Source organism: Salmo salar, unplaced genomic scaffold (genome assembly GCF_905237065.1).
Source record: "Salmo salar unplaced genomic scaffold, Ssal_v3.1, whole genome shotgun sequence".
Classification (NCBI taxonomy): Eukaryota; Metazoa; Chordata; class Actinopteri; order Salmoniformes; family Salmonidae; genus Salmo; species Salmo salar.
In genome coordinates this window covers 68,581-86,155 of record NW_025548163.1, presented here as the reverse complement: position 1 = coordinate 86,155, position 17,575 = coordinate 68,581, and the positions used below count along the sequence as shown (strand labels likewise).

General features: G+C 42.0%; 1 protein-coding gene across 1 annotated transcript in view; it reads left to right on the top strand.

Annotated features, from left to right (window-relative positions):
* Positions 1-17,575, top strand: part of LOC123732719 (selection and upkeep of intraepithelial T-cells protein 5) — a 117,472-nt gene that overhangs the window by 66,593 nt on the left and 33,304 nt on the right. The window contains exons 15-18 of the mRNA XM_045711979.1: positions 4,253-4,273; positions 4,531-4,551; positions 8,940-8,960; positions 9,224-9,244. Of these exons, the coding sequence (XP_045567935.1) occupies positions 4,253-4,273; positions 4,531-4,551; positions 8,940-8,960; positions 9,224-9,244 (84 nt within the window). The remainder of the gene's footprint in view (positions 1-4,252; positions 4,274-4,530; positions 4,552-8,939; positions 8,961-9,223; positions 9,245-17,575) is intronic.

Below are 17,575 nucleotides of genomic sequence, written 5' to 3'. Positions count from 1 at the left end.
CACAGAATGGTAGCAACACAGCATGGCAGCAACACATGACAACACAGCATGGTAGCAACACATGACAACACAGCATGGTAGCAACACATGACAACACAGCATGGTAGCAACACATGACAACACAGCATGGTAGCAACACATGACAACACAGCATGGTAGCAACACAGCATGGTAGAAACACATAACAACACAGAATGGTAGCAACACAGCATGGTAGAAACACATAACAACACAGCATGGTAGTAACACAGCATGGTAGCAACACATGACAACACAACATGGCAGCAACACAGCATGGTAGCAACATGACAACACAGCATGGTAGCAACACAGCATGGTAGCAACACATAACAACACAGCATGGCAGCAACACAGCATGGTAGAAACACAGCATGGTAGAAACACATGACAACACAGCATGGTAGCAACACATGACAACACAGCATGGTAGCAACACTTGACAACACAGCATGGCAGCAACACATGACAATACAGCATGGTAGCAACACAGCATGGTAGAAACATGACAACACAGCATGGTAGCAACACAGCATGGTAGCAACACATAACAACACAGCATGGTAGCAACACAGCATGGCAGCAACACAGCATGGTAGAAACACAGCATGGTAGAAACACATGACAACACAGCATGGTAGCAACACATGACAACACAGCATGGTAGCAACACTTGACAACACAGCATGGCAGCAACACATGACAATACAGCATGGTAGCAACACAGCATGGTAGAAACACATGACAACACAGCATGGTAGCAACACATGACAACACAGCATGGTAGAAACACAGCATGGTAGAAACACAGCATGGTAGCAACACAGCATGGTATAAACACAGCATGGTAGCAACATTATTGGGCACAGACAACAGCACAAAGGTCAAGAAGGTAGAGACACCAATACATCACACAAAGCATTCAATGATTATTTCATGGGTAGACCAGAGGAACCAGGTTCTGAGGGGTGACCAGTCCTCTACTGGCTGTACTGGGTAGAGAGGAACCAGGCTCTGAGGGGTGACCAGTCCTCTACTGGCTGTACTGGGTAGAGAGGAACCAGGCTCTGAGGGGTGACCAGTCCTCTACTGGCTGTACTGGTTAGAGAGGAACCAGGCTCTGAGGGGTGACCAGTCCTCTACTGGCTGTACTGGGTAGACCAGAGGAACCAGGCTCTGAGGGGTGACCAGTCCTCTACTGGCTGTACTGGGTAGAGAGGAACCAGGCTCTGAGGGGTGACCAGTCCTCTACTGGCTGTACTGGGTAGACCAGAGGAACCAGGCTCTGAGGGGTGACCAGTCCTCTACTGGCTGTACTGGGTAGACCAGAGGAACCAGGCTATGAGGGGTGACCAGTCCTCTACTGGCTGTACTGGTTAGAGAGGAACCAGGCTCTGAGGGGTGACCAGTCCTCTACTGGCTGTACTGGGTAGACCAGAGGAAACAGGCTCTGAGGGGTGACCAGTCCTCTACTGGCTGTACTGGGTAGACCAGAGGAACCAGGCTATGAGGGGTGACCAGTCCTCTACTGGCTGTACTGGGTAGAGAGGAAGCAGGCTCTGAGGGGTGACCAGTCCTCTACTGGCTGTACTGGGTAGACCAGAGGAACCAGGCTCTGAGGGGTGACCAGTACTCTACTGGCTGTACTGGGTAGAGAGGAAGCAGGCTCTGAGGGGTGACCAGTCCTCTACTGGCTGTACTGGGTAGACCAGAGGAACCAGGCTCTGAGGGGTGACCAGTACTCTACTGGCTGTACTGGGTAGAGAGGAACCAGGCTCTGAGGGGTGACCAGTCCTCTACTGGCTGTACTGGGTAGAAAGGAACCAGGCTCTGAGGGGTGACCAGTCCTCTACTGGCTGTACTGGGTAGAGAGGAACCAGGATCTGAGGGGTGGCCAGTCCTCTACTGGCTGTACTGGGTAGACCAGAGGAACCAGGCTCTGAGGGGTGACCAGTCCTCTACTGGCTGTACTGGGTAGAGAGGAAGCAGGCTCTGAGGGGTGACCAGTCCTCTACTGGCTGTACTGGGTAGAAAGGAACCAGGCTCTGAGGGCTGACCAGTCCTCTACTGGCTGTACTGGGTAGACCAGAGGAACCAGGCTCTGAGGGGTGACCAGTCCTCTACTGGCTGTACTGGGTAGAGAGGAACCAGGCTCTGAGGGGTGACCAGTCCTCTACTGGCTGTACTGGGTAGACCAGAGGAACCAGGCTCTGAGGGGTGGCCAGTCCTCTACTGGCTGTACTGGGTAGAGGGGAACCAGGCTCTGAGGGGTGACCAGTCCTCTACTGGCTTTACCGGGTAGACCAGAGGAACCAGGCTCTGAGGGGTGACCAGTCCTCTACTGACTGTACTGGGTAGAGAGGAACCAGGCTCTGAGGGGTGACCAGTCCTCTACTGGCTGTACTGGGTAGACCAGAGGAACCAGGCTCTGAGGGGTGACCAGTCCTCTACTGGCTGTACTGGGTAGACCAGAGGAACCAGGCTATGAGGGGTGACCAGTCCTCTACTGACTGTACTGGGTAGACCAGAGGAACCAGGTTATGAGGGGTGGCCAGTCCTCTTCTGGCTGTACTGGGTGGAGATTTAAACAGAACATGGCCAAGATGTTCAAATGTTCATAGATGACCAGCAGGGTCAAATAATAATAATCACAGTGGTTGTAGATGATGCAACAGGTCAGCACCTCAGGAGTAAATGTCAGTTGGCTTTTCATAGCCGATCATTCAGAGTTAGAGACAGCAGGTGCAGTAGAGAGAGAGAAGGAGAGTTGAAAACAGCAGGTCTGGGACAGGTAGCACGTCCGGTGAGCAGGTCAGGGTTCCATAGCCGCAGGCAGAACAGTTGAAACTGGAGCAGCAGCACAACCAGGTGGACTGGGGGCCAGCAAGGAGTCATCAGGCCAGATAGTCCTGAGGCATGGTCCTAGGGCTCATGTCCTCTGAGAGAAGAGAGAGAGGGAGACCTCACTAATGCTCTTGTGGCTGAATGGAAGCAAGTCCCCACAGCAATGTTCCATCTTCTAGTGGAAAGCCTTCCCTGAAGAGTGGAGGCTGTTATAGCAGCAAAGGGGGGGACCAACTCCATATCAATGCCTTCCCTGAAGAGTGGAGGCTGTTATAGCAGCAAAGGGGGGACCAACTCCATATTAATGCCATTGATTTTGGAATGAGATGTTCAATGAGCAGGTGTCCACATACTTCTGGTCATGTAGTGTATAAATCTCATGATTCAATGATTATTTAATTACACTATCCCACTATCTTTATTTAATTTTTACACCAGATGAACAGCTGAGTAAATAGTTTGTGTCTGTCTATGTTCCTGTCTGCCTATGTGTCTATGTACTTGTCTTCATGTTCTTGTACCCATAATGCATCATGTTTTATCTACTGTCTACAGAGGTCAGAAAGGAGAGGATGTAGTCTGTCTTCATTTACGTCATTTAGCAGACGCTCTTATCTAGAGCGACTTACAGTAATGAATGAATACATTTCATTTCATACATTTATTTTCTTCTGTGCTGGCCCCCCGTGGGAATCGAACCCACAAGCCTGGCGTTGCAAACACCATGCTCCACCAACTGAGCTACAGAGAAGGCTGTCTGTCTATGTACCTGTCTCCATGTTCTAGTACCCATAATACATCATGTTTTATCTACTGTCTACAGAGGAGGTCAGAATAGAGAGGATGTAGTCTGTCTCCATGTTCTAGTACCCATAATACATCATGTTTTATCTACTGTCTACAGAGGAGGTCAGAATAGAGAGGATGTAGTCTGTCTTCATGTTCTAGTACCCATAATACATCATGTTTTATCTTCTGTCTACAGAGGAGGTCAGAATAGAGAGGATGTAGTCTGTCTTCATGTTCTAGTACCCATAATACATCATGTTTTATCTACTGTCTACAGAGGAGGTCAGAATAGAGAGGATGTAGTCTGTCTTCATGTTCTAGTACCCATAATACATCATGTTTTATCTACTGTCTACAGAGGAGGTCAGAATAGAGAGGATGTAGTCTGTCTTCATGTTCTAGTACCCATAATACATCATGTTTTATCTACTGTCTACAGAGGAGGTCAGAATAGAGAGGATGTAGTCTGTCTTCATGTTCTAGTACCCATAATACATCATGTTTTATCTACTGTCTACAGAGGAGGTCAGAATAGAGAGGATGTAGTCTGTCTTCATGTTCTAGTACCCATAATACATCATGTTTTATCTTCTGTCTACAGAGAAGCTCAAAAAAGAGAACGGTAAGTTGTGTGTGAAAGTCTGTGTGCTTCCACAACTGCATGCATGTATTTCATTAATGTAAGTGAAAACTGTGTTCCTGTCTGTCTGTCTGTCTGTCTGTCTGTCTGTCTGTGTTCCTGTCTGTCTGTCTGTGTTCCTTTCTGTCTGTCTGTCTGTCTGTCTGTCTGTCTGTCTGTCTGTCTGTCTGTCTGTCTGTCTGTCTGTCTGTCTGTTCTAGTACCCATAATACATCATGTTTTATCTTCTCTGTCTACAGAGGTCGTCACAAGAGAGAGGGGTGAGTTGCACAACTGCATGTATTTCATTGATTTAAGTGAAAACATTTTCCTTAAAAATATATACACTATATATTATACTGATTAACTACACTATATATTACACTATATATTACACTATATATTATACTGATTAACTACACTATATATTACACTATATATTACACTGATTAACTACACTATATATTACACTATATATTACACTGATTAACTACACTATATATTACACTGATTAACTACACTATATATTACACTGATTAACTACACTATATATTACACTGATTAACTACACTATATTACACTGATTAACTACGCTATATATTACACTATATATTACACTGATTAACTACGCTATATATTGCACTATATATTACACTGATTAACTACGCTATATATTACACTATATATTACACTGATTAACTACGCTATATATTACACTATATATTACACTGATTAACTACACTATATATTACACTATATATTACACTGATTAACTACACTATATATTACACTGATTAACTACACTATATATTACACTATATATTACACTGATTAACTACACTATATATTACACTGATTAACTACACTATATATTACACTGATTAACTACACTATATATTACACTGGTTAACTACACTATATATTACACTATATATTACACTGATTAACTACGCTATATATTACACTATATATTACACTGATTAACTACACTATATATTACACTATATATTACACTGATTAACTACACTATATATTACACTGATTAACTACACTATATATTACACTATATATTACACTGATTAACTGCACTATATATACTAAAGTATGTGGACAACTCTTTAAATTAGTGGATTCTATTTCAGCCACACCTGTTGCTGACAGGTGTATAAAATCAAGCACACCGCCATGCAATCTCCATAGACAAACATTGTCAGTAGAATGGCCTTACTGAAGAGCTCAGTGACTTTCAACGTGGCACCGTCATAGGATGCCACCTTTCCAACAAGTCAGTTGGTCAAGTTTCTGCCCTGCTAGAGCTGCCCCGGTCAAGTGTAAGTGCTGTTATTGTGGAGTGGAAACATCTAGGAGAAAAATGTGTCAGCCGTTTAGTGGTAGGCCACAGAATCTCACAGAATGGGACCGCCAAGTTTTGAAGCGCGTAAAAATCGTCTGTCCTCGGTTGCAACTCTCACTACCGAGTTCCCAACTGCCTCTGGATGCAACGTCAACACAATAACTGTTTGTCTGGAGCTTCATGAAATGGGTTTCCATGGCCGAGCAGCCGCACACAAGCCTAAGATCACCATGCTCAATGCCAAGCGTCGGCTGGAGTGGTGTAAAGCTCGCCGCCATTGGACTCTGAACTAGTGGAAATATGTTCTCTGGAGTATAGAATAACGCTTCACCATCTGGCAGTCTGACAGATGAATCTGGGTTTGGCGGATGCCAGGAGAACGCTACCTGCCCCAATGCATAGTGCCAACTGTAAAGTTTGGTGGAGGAGGAATAATGGTCTGGGGTTGTTTTTCATGGCCCCTTAGTTCCAGTGAAGGGAAATCTTAACACTACATCATACAATGACGTTCTAGACGATTCTGTGCTTCCAACTTTGTGGCAACAGTTTGGGGAAAGCCCTTCGCTGTTTTAGTAGGACAATGTCCCCGCGCACAAAGCCAGGTCCATACAGAAATGTTTTGTTGAGATCGGTGTGGAAGAACTTGACTGGCCTGCATAGAGCCCTGACCTCAACCCCATCGAACACCTTTGGTATGAATTGGAACGCCGGACTGCGAGCCAGGCCTAATCGCCCAGCATCAATCGATCAATCAAATATATTTATGAAACCCTTTTTACGTCAGCCGATGTCACAAAGTGATGTGCAGAAACCCAGCCTAAAACCCCAAACAGCAAGCAATGCAGATGTAGAAGCACAGTGGCTAGGAAAAACTCCCTAGAAAGGCAGGAACCCAGGAAGAAACCTAGAGAGGAACCAGGCTCTGAGGATTGACCAGTCCTCTACTGACTGTACTGGGTAGGACAGAGGAACCAGGCTCTGAGGGGTGACCAGTCCTCTACTGGCTGTACTGGGTAGACCAGAGGAACCAGGCTCTGAGGGGTGACCAGTCCTCTACTGACTGTACTGGGTAGGACAGAGGAACCAGGCTCTGAGGGGTGACCAGTCCTCTACTGGCTGTACTGGGTAGAGAGGAACCAGGCTCTGAGGGGTGACCAGTCCTCTACTGGCTGTACTGGGTAGAGAGGAACCAGGCTCTGAGGGGTGACCAGTCCTCTACTGGCTGTACTGGGTAGGACAGAGGAACCAGGCTCTGAGGGGTGACCAGTCCTCTACTGGCTGTACTGGGTAGACCAGAGGAACCAGGCTCTGAGGGGTGACCAGTCCTCTACTGACTGTACTGGGTAGAGAGGAACCAGGCTCTGAGGGGTGACCAGTCCTCTACTGGCTGTACTGGGTAGAGAGGAACCAGGCTCTGAGGGGTGACCAGTCCTCTACTGGCTGTACTGGGTAGACCAGAGGAACCAGGCTCTGAGGGGTGACCAGTCCTCTACTGGCTGTACTGGGTAGAGAGGAACCAGGCTCTGAGGGGTGACCAGTCCTCTACTGGCTGTACTGGGTAGACCAAAGGAACCAGGCTCTGAGGGGTGACCAGTCCTCTACTGGCTGTACTGGGTAGAGAGGAACCAGGCTCTGAGGGGTGACCAGTCCTCTACTGGCTGTACTGGGTAGACCAGAGGAACCAGGCTCTGAGGGGTGACCAGTCCTCTACTGGCTGTACTGGGTAGAGAGGAACCAGGCTCTGAGGGGTGACCAGTCCTCTACTGGCTGTACTGGGTAGAGAGGAACCAGGCTCTGAGGGGTGACCAGTCCTCTTCTGGCTGTACTGGGTAGGACACAGGAACCAGGCTCTGAGGGGTGACCAGTCCTCTTCTGGCTGTGCCGGGTGGAGATTTAAACAGAACATGGCCAAGATGTTCAAATGTTCATAAATAACCAGCATGGTCAAATAATAATAATCACAGTGGTTGTAGATGATGCAACAGGTCAGCACCTCAGGAGTAAAGGTCAGTTGGCTTTTCATAGCCGATCATTCAGAGTTAGAGACAGCAGGTGCAGTAGAGAGAGAGAAGGAGAGTTGAAAACAGCAGGTCTGGGACAGGTAGCACGTCCGGTGAGCAGGTCAGGGTTCCATAGCCGCAGGCAGAACAGTTGAAACTGGAGCAGCAGCACAACCAGGTGGACTGGGGGACAGCAAGGAGTCATCAGGCCAGATAGTCCTGAGGCATGGTCCTAGGGCTCATGTCCTCTGAGAGAAGAGAGAGAGGGAGACCTCACTAATGCTCTTGTGGCTGAATGGAAGCAAGTCCCCACAGCAATGTTCCATCATCTAGTGGAAAGCCTTCCCAGAAGAGTGGAGGCTGTTATAGCAGCAAAGGGGGACCAACTCCATATTAATGACTTCCCTGAAGAGTGGAGGCTGTTATAGCAGCAAAGGGGGGACCAACTCCATATTAATGCCTTCCCTGAAGAGTGGAGGCTGTTATAGCAGCAAAGGGGGACCAACTCCATATTAATGACTTCCCAGAAGAGTGGAGGCTGTTATAGCAGCAAAGGGGGGACCAACTCCATATTAATGACTTCCCTGAAGAGTGGAGGCTGTTATAGCAGCAAAGGGGGGGACCAACTCCATATTAATGCCATTGATTTTGGAATGAGATGTTCAATGAGCAGGTGTCCACATACTTCTGGTCATGTAGTGTATAAATCTCATGATTCAATGATTATTTAATTACACTATCCCACTATCTTTATTTAATTTTTACACCAGATGAACAGCTGAGTAAATAGTTTGTGTCTGTCTATGTTCCTGTCTGCCTATGTGTCTATGTACTTGTCTTCATGTTCTTGTACCCATAATGCATCATGTTTTATCTACTGTCTACAGAGGTCAGAAAGGAGAGGATGTAGTCTGTCTTCATTTACGTCATTTAGCAGACGCTCTTATCTAGAGCGACTTACAGTAATGAATGAATGCATTTCATTTCATACATTTATTTTCTTCTGTGCTGGCCCCCGTGGAATCGAACCCACAAGCCTGGCGTTGCAAACACCATGCTCCACCAACTGAGCTACAGAGAAGGCTGTCTGTCTATGTACCTGTCTCCATGTTCTAGTACCCATAATACATCATGTTTTATCTTCTGTCTACAGAGGAGGTCAGAATAGAGAGGATGTAGTCTGTCTTCATGTTCTAGTACCCATAATACATCATGTTTTATCTACTGTCTACAGAGGAGGTCAGAATAGAGAGGATGTAGTCTGTCTTCATGTTCTAGTACCCATAATACATCATGTTTTATCTTCTGTCTACAGAGAAGCTCAAAAAAGAGAACGGTAAGTTGTGTGTGAAAGTCTGTGTGCTTCCACAACTGCATGCATGTATTTCATTAATGTAAGTGAAAACTGTGTTCCTGTCTGTCTGTCTGTGTTCCTGTCTGTCTGTCTGTGTTCCTTTCTGTCTGTCTGTCTGTCTGTCTGTCTGTCTGTCTGTCTGTCTGTCTGTCTGTCTGTCTGTCTGTCTGTCTGTCTGTCTGTCTGTCTGTGTCTGTCTGTTCTAGTACCCATAATACATCATGTTTTATCTTCTCTGTCTACAGAGGTCGTCACAAGAGAGAGGGGTGAGTTGCACAACTGCATGTATTTCATTGATTTAAGTGAAAACACTTTCCTTAAAAAATATATACACTATATATTATACTGATTAACTACACTATATATTACACTATATATTACACTATATATTATACTGATTAACTACACTATATATTACACTATATATTACACTATATATTATACTGATTAACTACACTATATATTACACTATATATTACACTGATTAACTACACTATATATTACACTATATATTACACTGATTAACTACACTATATATTACACTGATTAACTACACTATATATTACACTGATTAACTACACTATATATTACACTGATTAACTACACTATATTACACTGATTAACTACGCTATATATTACACTATATATTACACTGATTAACTACACTATATATTACACTGATTAACTACACTATATATTACACTGATTAACTACACTATATATTACACTATATATTACACTGATTAACTACACTATATGTTACACTATATATTACACTGATTAACTACACTATATGTTACACTATATATTACACTGATTAACTACGCTATATATTACACTATATATTACACTGATTAACTACGCTATATATTACACTATATATTACACTGATTAACTACACTATATGTTACACTATATATTACACTGATTAACTACACTATATATTACACTATATATTACACTGATTAACTACACTATATATTACACTATATATTACACTGGTTAACTACACTATATATTACACTGATTAACTACACTATATATTACACTATATATTACACTGATTAACTACACTATATATTACACTGATTAACTACGCTATATATTACACTATATATTACACTGATTAACTACGCTATATATTACACTATATATTACACTGATTAACTACACTATATATTACACTATATATTACACTGATTAACTACACTATATATTACACTGATTAACTACACTATATATTACACTGATTAAATATTACACTGATTAACTACACTATATATTACACTGGTTAACTACACTATATATTACACTATATATTACACTGATTAACTACACTATATATTACACTGGTTAACTACACTATATATTACACTATATATTACACTGATTAACTACGCTATATATTACACTATATATTACACTGATTAACTACACTATATATTACACTATATATTACACTGATTAACTACACTATATATTACACTGATTAACTACACTATATATTACACTATATATTACACTGATTAACTGCACTATATATACTAAAGTATGTGGACAACTCTTTAAATTAGTGGATTCTATTTCAGCCACACCTGTTGCTGACAGGTGTATAAAATCAAGCACACCGCCATGCAATCTCCATAGACAAACATTGTCAGTAGAATGGCCTTACTGAAGAGCTCAGTGACTTTCAACGTGGCACCGTCTTAGGATGCCACCTTTCCAACAAGTCAGTTCATCAAGTTTCTGCCCTGCTAGAGCTGCCCCGGTCAAGTGTAAGTGCTGTTATTGTGGAGTGGAAACATCTAGGAGAAAAATGTCTCAGCCGTTTAGTGGTAGGCCACAGAATCTCACAGAATGGGACCGCCAAGTTTTGAAGCGCGTAAAAATCGTCTGTCCTCGGTTGCAACTCTCACTACCGAGTTCCAAACTGCCTCTGGATGCAACGTCAACACAATAACTGTTTGTCTGGAGCTTACAGAAATGTTTTGTTGAGATCGGTGTGGAAGAACTTGACTGGCCTGCATAGAGCCCTGACCTCAACCCCATCGAACACCTTTGGTATGAATTGGAATGCCGACTGCGAGCCAGGCCTAATCGCCCAGCATCAATCGATCAATCAAATATATTTATGAAACCCTTTTTACGTCAGCCGATGTCACAAAGTGATGTACAGAAACCCAGCCTAAAACCCCAAACAGCAAGCAATGCAGATGTAGAAGCACAGTGGCTAGGAAAAACTCCCTAGAAAGGCAGGAACCCAGGAAGAAACCTAGAGAGGAACCAGGCTCTGAGGATTGACCAGTCCTCTACTGGCTGTACTGGGTAGAGAGGAACCAGGCTCTGAGGGGTGACCAGTCCTCTTCTGGCTGTACTGGGTAGGACACAGGAACCAGGCTCTGAGGGGTGACCAGTCCTCTTCTGGCTGTGCCGGGTGGAGATTTAAACAGAACATGGCCAAGATGTTCAAATGTTCATAGATGACCAGCAGGGACAAATAATAATAATCACAGTGGTTGTAGAGGGTGCAACAGGTCAGCACCTCAGGAGTAAAGGTCAGTTGGCTTTTCATAGCCGATCATTCAGAGTTAGAGACAGCAGGTGCAGTAGAGAGAGAGAAGGAGAGTTGAAAACAGCAGGTCTGGGACAGGTAGCACGTCCGGTGAGCAGGTCAGGGTTCCATAGCCGCAGGCAGAACAGTTGAAACTGGAGCAGCAGCACAACCAGGTGGACTGGGGGACAGCAAGGAGTCATCAGGCCAGATAGTCCTGAGGCATGGTCCTAGGGCTCATGTCCTCTGAGAGAAGAGAGAGAGGGAGACCTCACTAATGCTCTTGTGGCTGAATGGAAGCAAGTCCCCACAGCAATGTTCCATCATCTAGTGGAAAGCCTTCCCTGAAGAGTGGAGGCTGTTATAGCAGCAAAGGGGGACCAACTCCATATTAATGACTTCCCAGAAGAGTGGAGGCTGTTATAGCAGCAAAGGGGGGACCAACTCCATATTAATGACTTCCCTGAAGAGTGGAGGCTGTTATAGCAGCAAAGGGGGGACCAACTCCATATTAATGCCTTCCCAGAAGAGTGGAGGCTGTTATAGCAGCAAAGGGGGACCAACTCCATATTAATGACTTCCCTGAAGAGTGGAGGCTGTTATAGCAGCAAAGGGGGACCAACTCCATATTAATGACTTCCCAGAAGAGTGGAGGCTGTTATAGCAGCAAAGGGGGGACCAACTCCATATTAATGACTTCCCAGAAGAGTGGAGGCTGTTATAGCAGCAAAGGGGGGACCAACTCCATATTAATGACTTCCCTGAAGAGTGGAGGCTGTTATAGCAGCAAAGGGGGGGGACCAACTCCATATTAATGACTTCCCAGAAGAGTGGAGGCTGTTATAGCAGCAAAGGGGGACCAACTCCATATTAATGACTTCCCTGAAGAGTGGAGGCTGTTATAGCAGCAAAGGGGGGACCAACTCCATATTAATGCCATTGATTTTGGAATGAGATGTTCAATGAGCAGGTGTCCACATACTTCTGGTCATGTAGTGTATAAATCTCATGATTCAATGATTATTTAATTACACTATCCCACTATCTTTATTTAATTTTTACACCAGATGAACAGCTGAGTAAATAGTTTGTGTCTGTCTATGTTCCTGTCTGCCTATGTGTCTATGTACTTGTCTTCATGTTCTTGTACCCATAATGCATCATGTTTTATCTACTGTCTACAGAGGTCAGAAAGGAGAGGATGTAGTCTGTCTTCATTTACGTCATTTAGCAGACGCTCTTATCTAGAGCGACTTACAGTAATGAATGAATACATTTCATTTCATACATTTATTTTCTTCTGTGCTGGCCCCCCGTGGGAATCGAACCCACAAGCCTGGCGTTGCAAACACCATGCTCCACCAACTGAGCTACAGAGAAGGCTGTCTGTCTATGTACCTGTCTTCATGTTCTAGTACCCATAATACATCATGTTTTATCTTCTGTCTACAGAGGAGGTCAGAATAGAGAGGATGTAGTCTGTCTCCATGTTCTAGTACCCATAATACATCATGTTTTATCTTCTGTCTACAGAGGAGGTCAGAATAGAGAGGATGTAGTCTGTCTTCATGTTCTAGTACCCATAATACATCATGTTTTATCTACTGTCTACAGAGGAGGTCAGAATAGAGAGGATGTAGTCTGTCTTCATGTTCTAGTACCCATAATACATCATGTTTTATCTTCTGTCTACAGAGAAGCTCAAAAAAGAGAACGGTAAGTTGTGTGTGAAAGTCTGTGTGCTTCCACACCTGCATGCATGTATTTCAAACTGTGTTCCTGTCTGTCTGTCTGTCTGTCTGTCTGTCTGTCTGTCTGTCTGTCTGTCTGTGTTCCTGTCTGTCTGTGTTCCTTTCTGTCTGGCTGTCTGGCTGTCTATGTTCCTTTCTGTCTGTCTGTCTGTCTGGCTGGCTGGCTGGCTGGCTGGCTGGCTGGCTGTCTATGTTCCTTTCTGTCTGTCTGTCTGTCTATGTTCCTTTCTGTCTGTCTGACTGTCTATGTTCCTTTCTGTCTGTCTGTCTGTCTGCCTGTCTGCCTGTCTGTCTGTCTGTCTGTCTGTCTGTCTGTCTGTCTGTCTGTCTGTGTTCCTTTCTGTCTGTCTGACTGTCTATGTTCCTTTCTGCCTGCCTGTCTGTCTGGCTGTCTATGTTCCTTTCTGCCTGCCTGTCTGCCTGCCTGTCTGCCTGTCTGTCTGTCTGTCTGTCTGTCTGTCTGTCTGTCTGTCTGTCTGTCTGTCTGTCTGTCTGTCTGTCTGTCTGTCTATGTTCCTTTCTGTCTGTCTGTCTATGTTCCTGTCTGTCTGTCTGTCTGTCTATGTACCTGTCTCCATGTTCTAGTACCCATAATACATCATGTTTTATCTACTGTCTACAGAGGAGGTCAGAATAGAGAGGATGTAGTCTGTCTTCATGTTCTAGTACCCATAATACATCATGTTTTATCTACTGTCTACAGAGGAGGTCAGAATAGAGAGGATGTAGTCTGTCTTCATGTTCTAGTACCCATAATACATCATGTTTTATCTACTGTCTACAGAGGAGGTCAGAATAGAGAGGATGTAGTCTGTCTTCATGTTCTAGTACCCATAATACATCATGTTTTATCTTCTGTCTACAGAGAAGCTCAAAAAAGAGAACGGTAAGTTGTGTGTGAAAGTCTGTGTGCTTCCACACCTGCATGCATGTATTTCAAACTGTGTTCCTGTCTGTCTGTCTGTCTGTCTGTCTGTCTGTCTGTCTGTCTGTCTGTCTGTCTGTCTGTCTGTCTGTCTGTCTGTCTATGTTCCTTTCTGTCTGTCTGTCTGTCTGTCTGTCTGTCTGTCTGGCTGTCTTTGTTCCTGTCTGTCTGTCTGGCTGTCTATGTTCCTGTTTGTCTGTCTGGCTGTCTATGTTCCTGACTGTCTGTCTGTCTGTCTGTCTGTCTGTCTGTCTGTCTGTCTGTCTGTCTGTGTTCCTTTCTGTCTGTCTGACTGTCTATGTTCCTTTCTGCCTGCCTGTCTGCCTGCCTGCCTGCCTGTCTGTCTGTCTGCTGTCTATGTTCCTGTTTGTCTGTCTGGCTGTCTATGTTCCTGTCTGTCTGTCTGTCTGTCTGTCTGTCTGTCTGTCTGTCTGTCTGTCTGTCTGTCTGTCTGTCTGTCTGTCTGTCTGTCTGTGTACCTGTCTTCATGTTCTAGTACCCATAATACATCATGTTTTATCTTCTCTGTCTACAGAGGAGGTCAGAATAGAGAGGATGTAGTCTGTCTTCATGTTCTAGTACCCATAATACATCATGTTTTATCTTCTGTCTACAGAGGAGGTCAGAATAGAGAGGATGTAGTCTGTCTTCATGTTCTAGTACCCATAATACATCATGTTTTATCTTCTCTGTCTACAGATGATGTCACAAGAGAGAGGGGTGAGTTGAACAACTGCATGGATTTCATTGATTTAAGTGAAAACACTTGCCTTAAAAAATATATACACTATATATTACACTGATTAACTACACTATATATTACACTGATTAACTACACTATATATTACACTATATATTACACTATATATTACACTGATTAACTACGCTATATATTACACTGATTAACTACACGATATATTACACTGATTAACTACACGATATATTACACTGATTAACTACACTATATATTACACTGATTAACTACGCTATATATTACACTGGTTAACTACACTATATATTACACTGATTAACTACACGATATATTACACTATATATTACACTATATATTACACTATATATTACACTACAGAGGAGGTCAGAATAGAGAGGATGTAGTCTGTCTTCATGTTCTAGTACCCATAATACATCATGTTTTATCTACTGTCTACAGAGGAGGTCAGAATAGAGAGGATGTAGTCTGTCTTCATGTTCTAGTACCCATAATACATCATGTTTTATCTACTGTCTACAGAGGAGGTCAGAATAGAGAGGATGTAGTCTGTCTTCATGTTCTAGTACCCATAATACATCATGTTTTATCTTCTGTCTACAGAGGAGGTCAGAATAGAGAGGATGTAGTCTGTCTTCATGTTCTAGTACCCATAATACATCATGTTTTATCTACTGTCTACAGAGGAGGTCAGAATAGAGAGGATGTAGTCTGTCTTCATGTTCTAGTACCCATAATACATCATGTTTTATCTACTGTCTACAGAGGAGGTCAGAATAGAGAGGATGTAGTCTGTCTTCATGTTCTAGTACCCATAATACATCATGTTTTATCTACTGTCTACAGAGGAGGTCAGAATAGAGAGGATGTAGTCTGTCTCCATGTTCTAGTACCCATAATACATCATGTTTTATCTTCTCTGTCTACAGATGATGTCACAAGAGAGAGGGGTGAGTTGCACAACTGCATGGATTTCATTGATTTAAGTGAAAACACTTGCCTTAAAAAATATATACACTATATATTACACTGATTAACTACACTATATATTACACTGATTAACTACACTATATATTACACTATATATTACACTATATATTACACTGATTAACTACGCTATATATTACACTGATTAACTACACTATATATTACACTGATTAACTACACTATATATTACACTGATTAACTACACGATATATTACACTGATTAACTACACTATATATTACACTGATTAACTACACTATATATTACACTGATTAACTACACTATATATTACACTGATTAACTACGCTATATATTACACTGATTAACTACGCTATATATTACACTATATATTACACTGATTAACTACACGATATATTACACTGATTAACTACGCTATATATTACACTATATATTACACTGATTAACTACACTATATATTACACTATATATTACACTGATTAACTACACGATATATTACACTGATTAACTACGCTATATATTACACTATATATTACACTGATTAACTACACTATATATTACACTGATTAACTACACGATATATTACACTGATTAACTACACGATATATTACACTGATTAACTACACTATATATTACACTGGTTAACTACACTGTATATTACACTGATTAACTACACGATATATTACACTGATTAACTACACTATATATTACACTGATTAACTACACTATATATTACACTGATTAACTACACTATATATTACACTGATTAACTACACTATATATTACACTGATTAACTACGCTATATATTACACTAATTAACTACGCTATATATTACACTATATATTACACTGATTAACTACACGATATATTACACTGATTAACTACGCTATATATTACACTATATATTACACTGATTAACTACACTATATATTACACTATATATTACACTGATTAACTACACTATATATTACACTGGTTAACTACACTATATATTACACTGATTAACTACACTATATATTACACTGATTAACTACACGATATATTACACTGATTAACTACACGATATATTACACTATATATTACACTGATTAACTACACTATATATTACACTATATATTACACTGATTAACTACACTATATATTACACTATATATTACACTGATTAACTACGCTATATATTACACTGATTAACTACACTATATAGTACACTGATTAACTACACTATATATTACACTGATTAACTACGCTATATATTACACTATATATTACACTGATTAACTACACTATATATTACACTGATTAACTACACTATATATTACACTGATTAACTACACGATATATTACACTGATTAACTACACGATATATTACACTGATTAACTACACTATATATTACACTGGTTAACTACACTATATATTACACTGATTAACTACACGATATATTACACTGATTAACTACACGATATATTACACTGATTAACTACACTATATATTACACTGGTTAACTACACTATATATTACACTATATATTACACTGATTAACTACACTATATATTACACTGGTTAACTACACTATATATTACACTGGTTAACTACACTATATATTACACTGATTAACTACACGATATATTACACTGATTAACTACCCGATATATTACACTGATTAACTACACT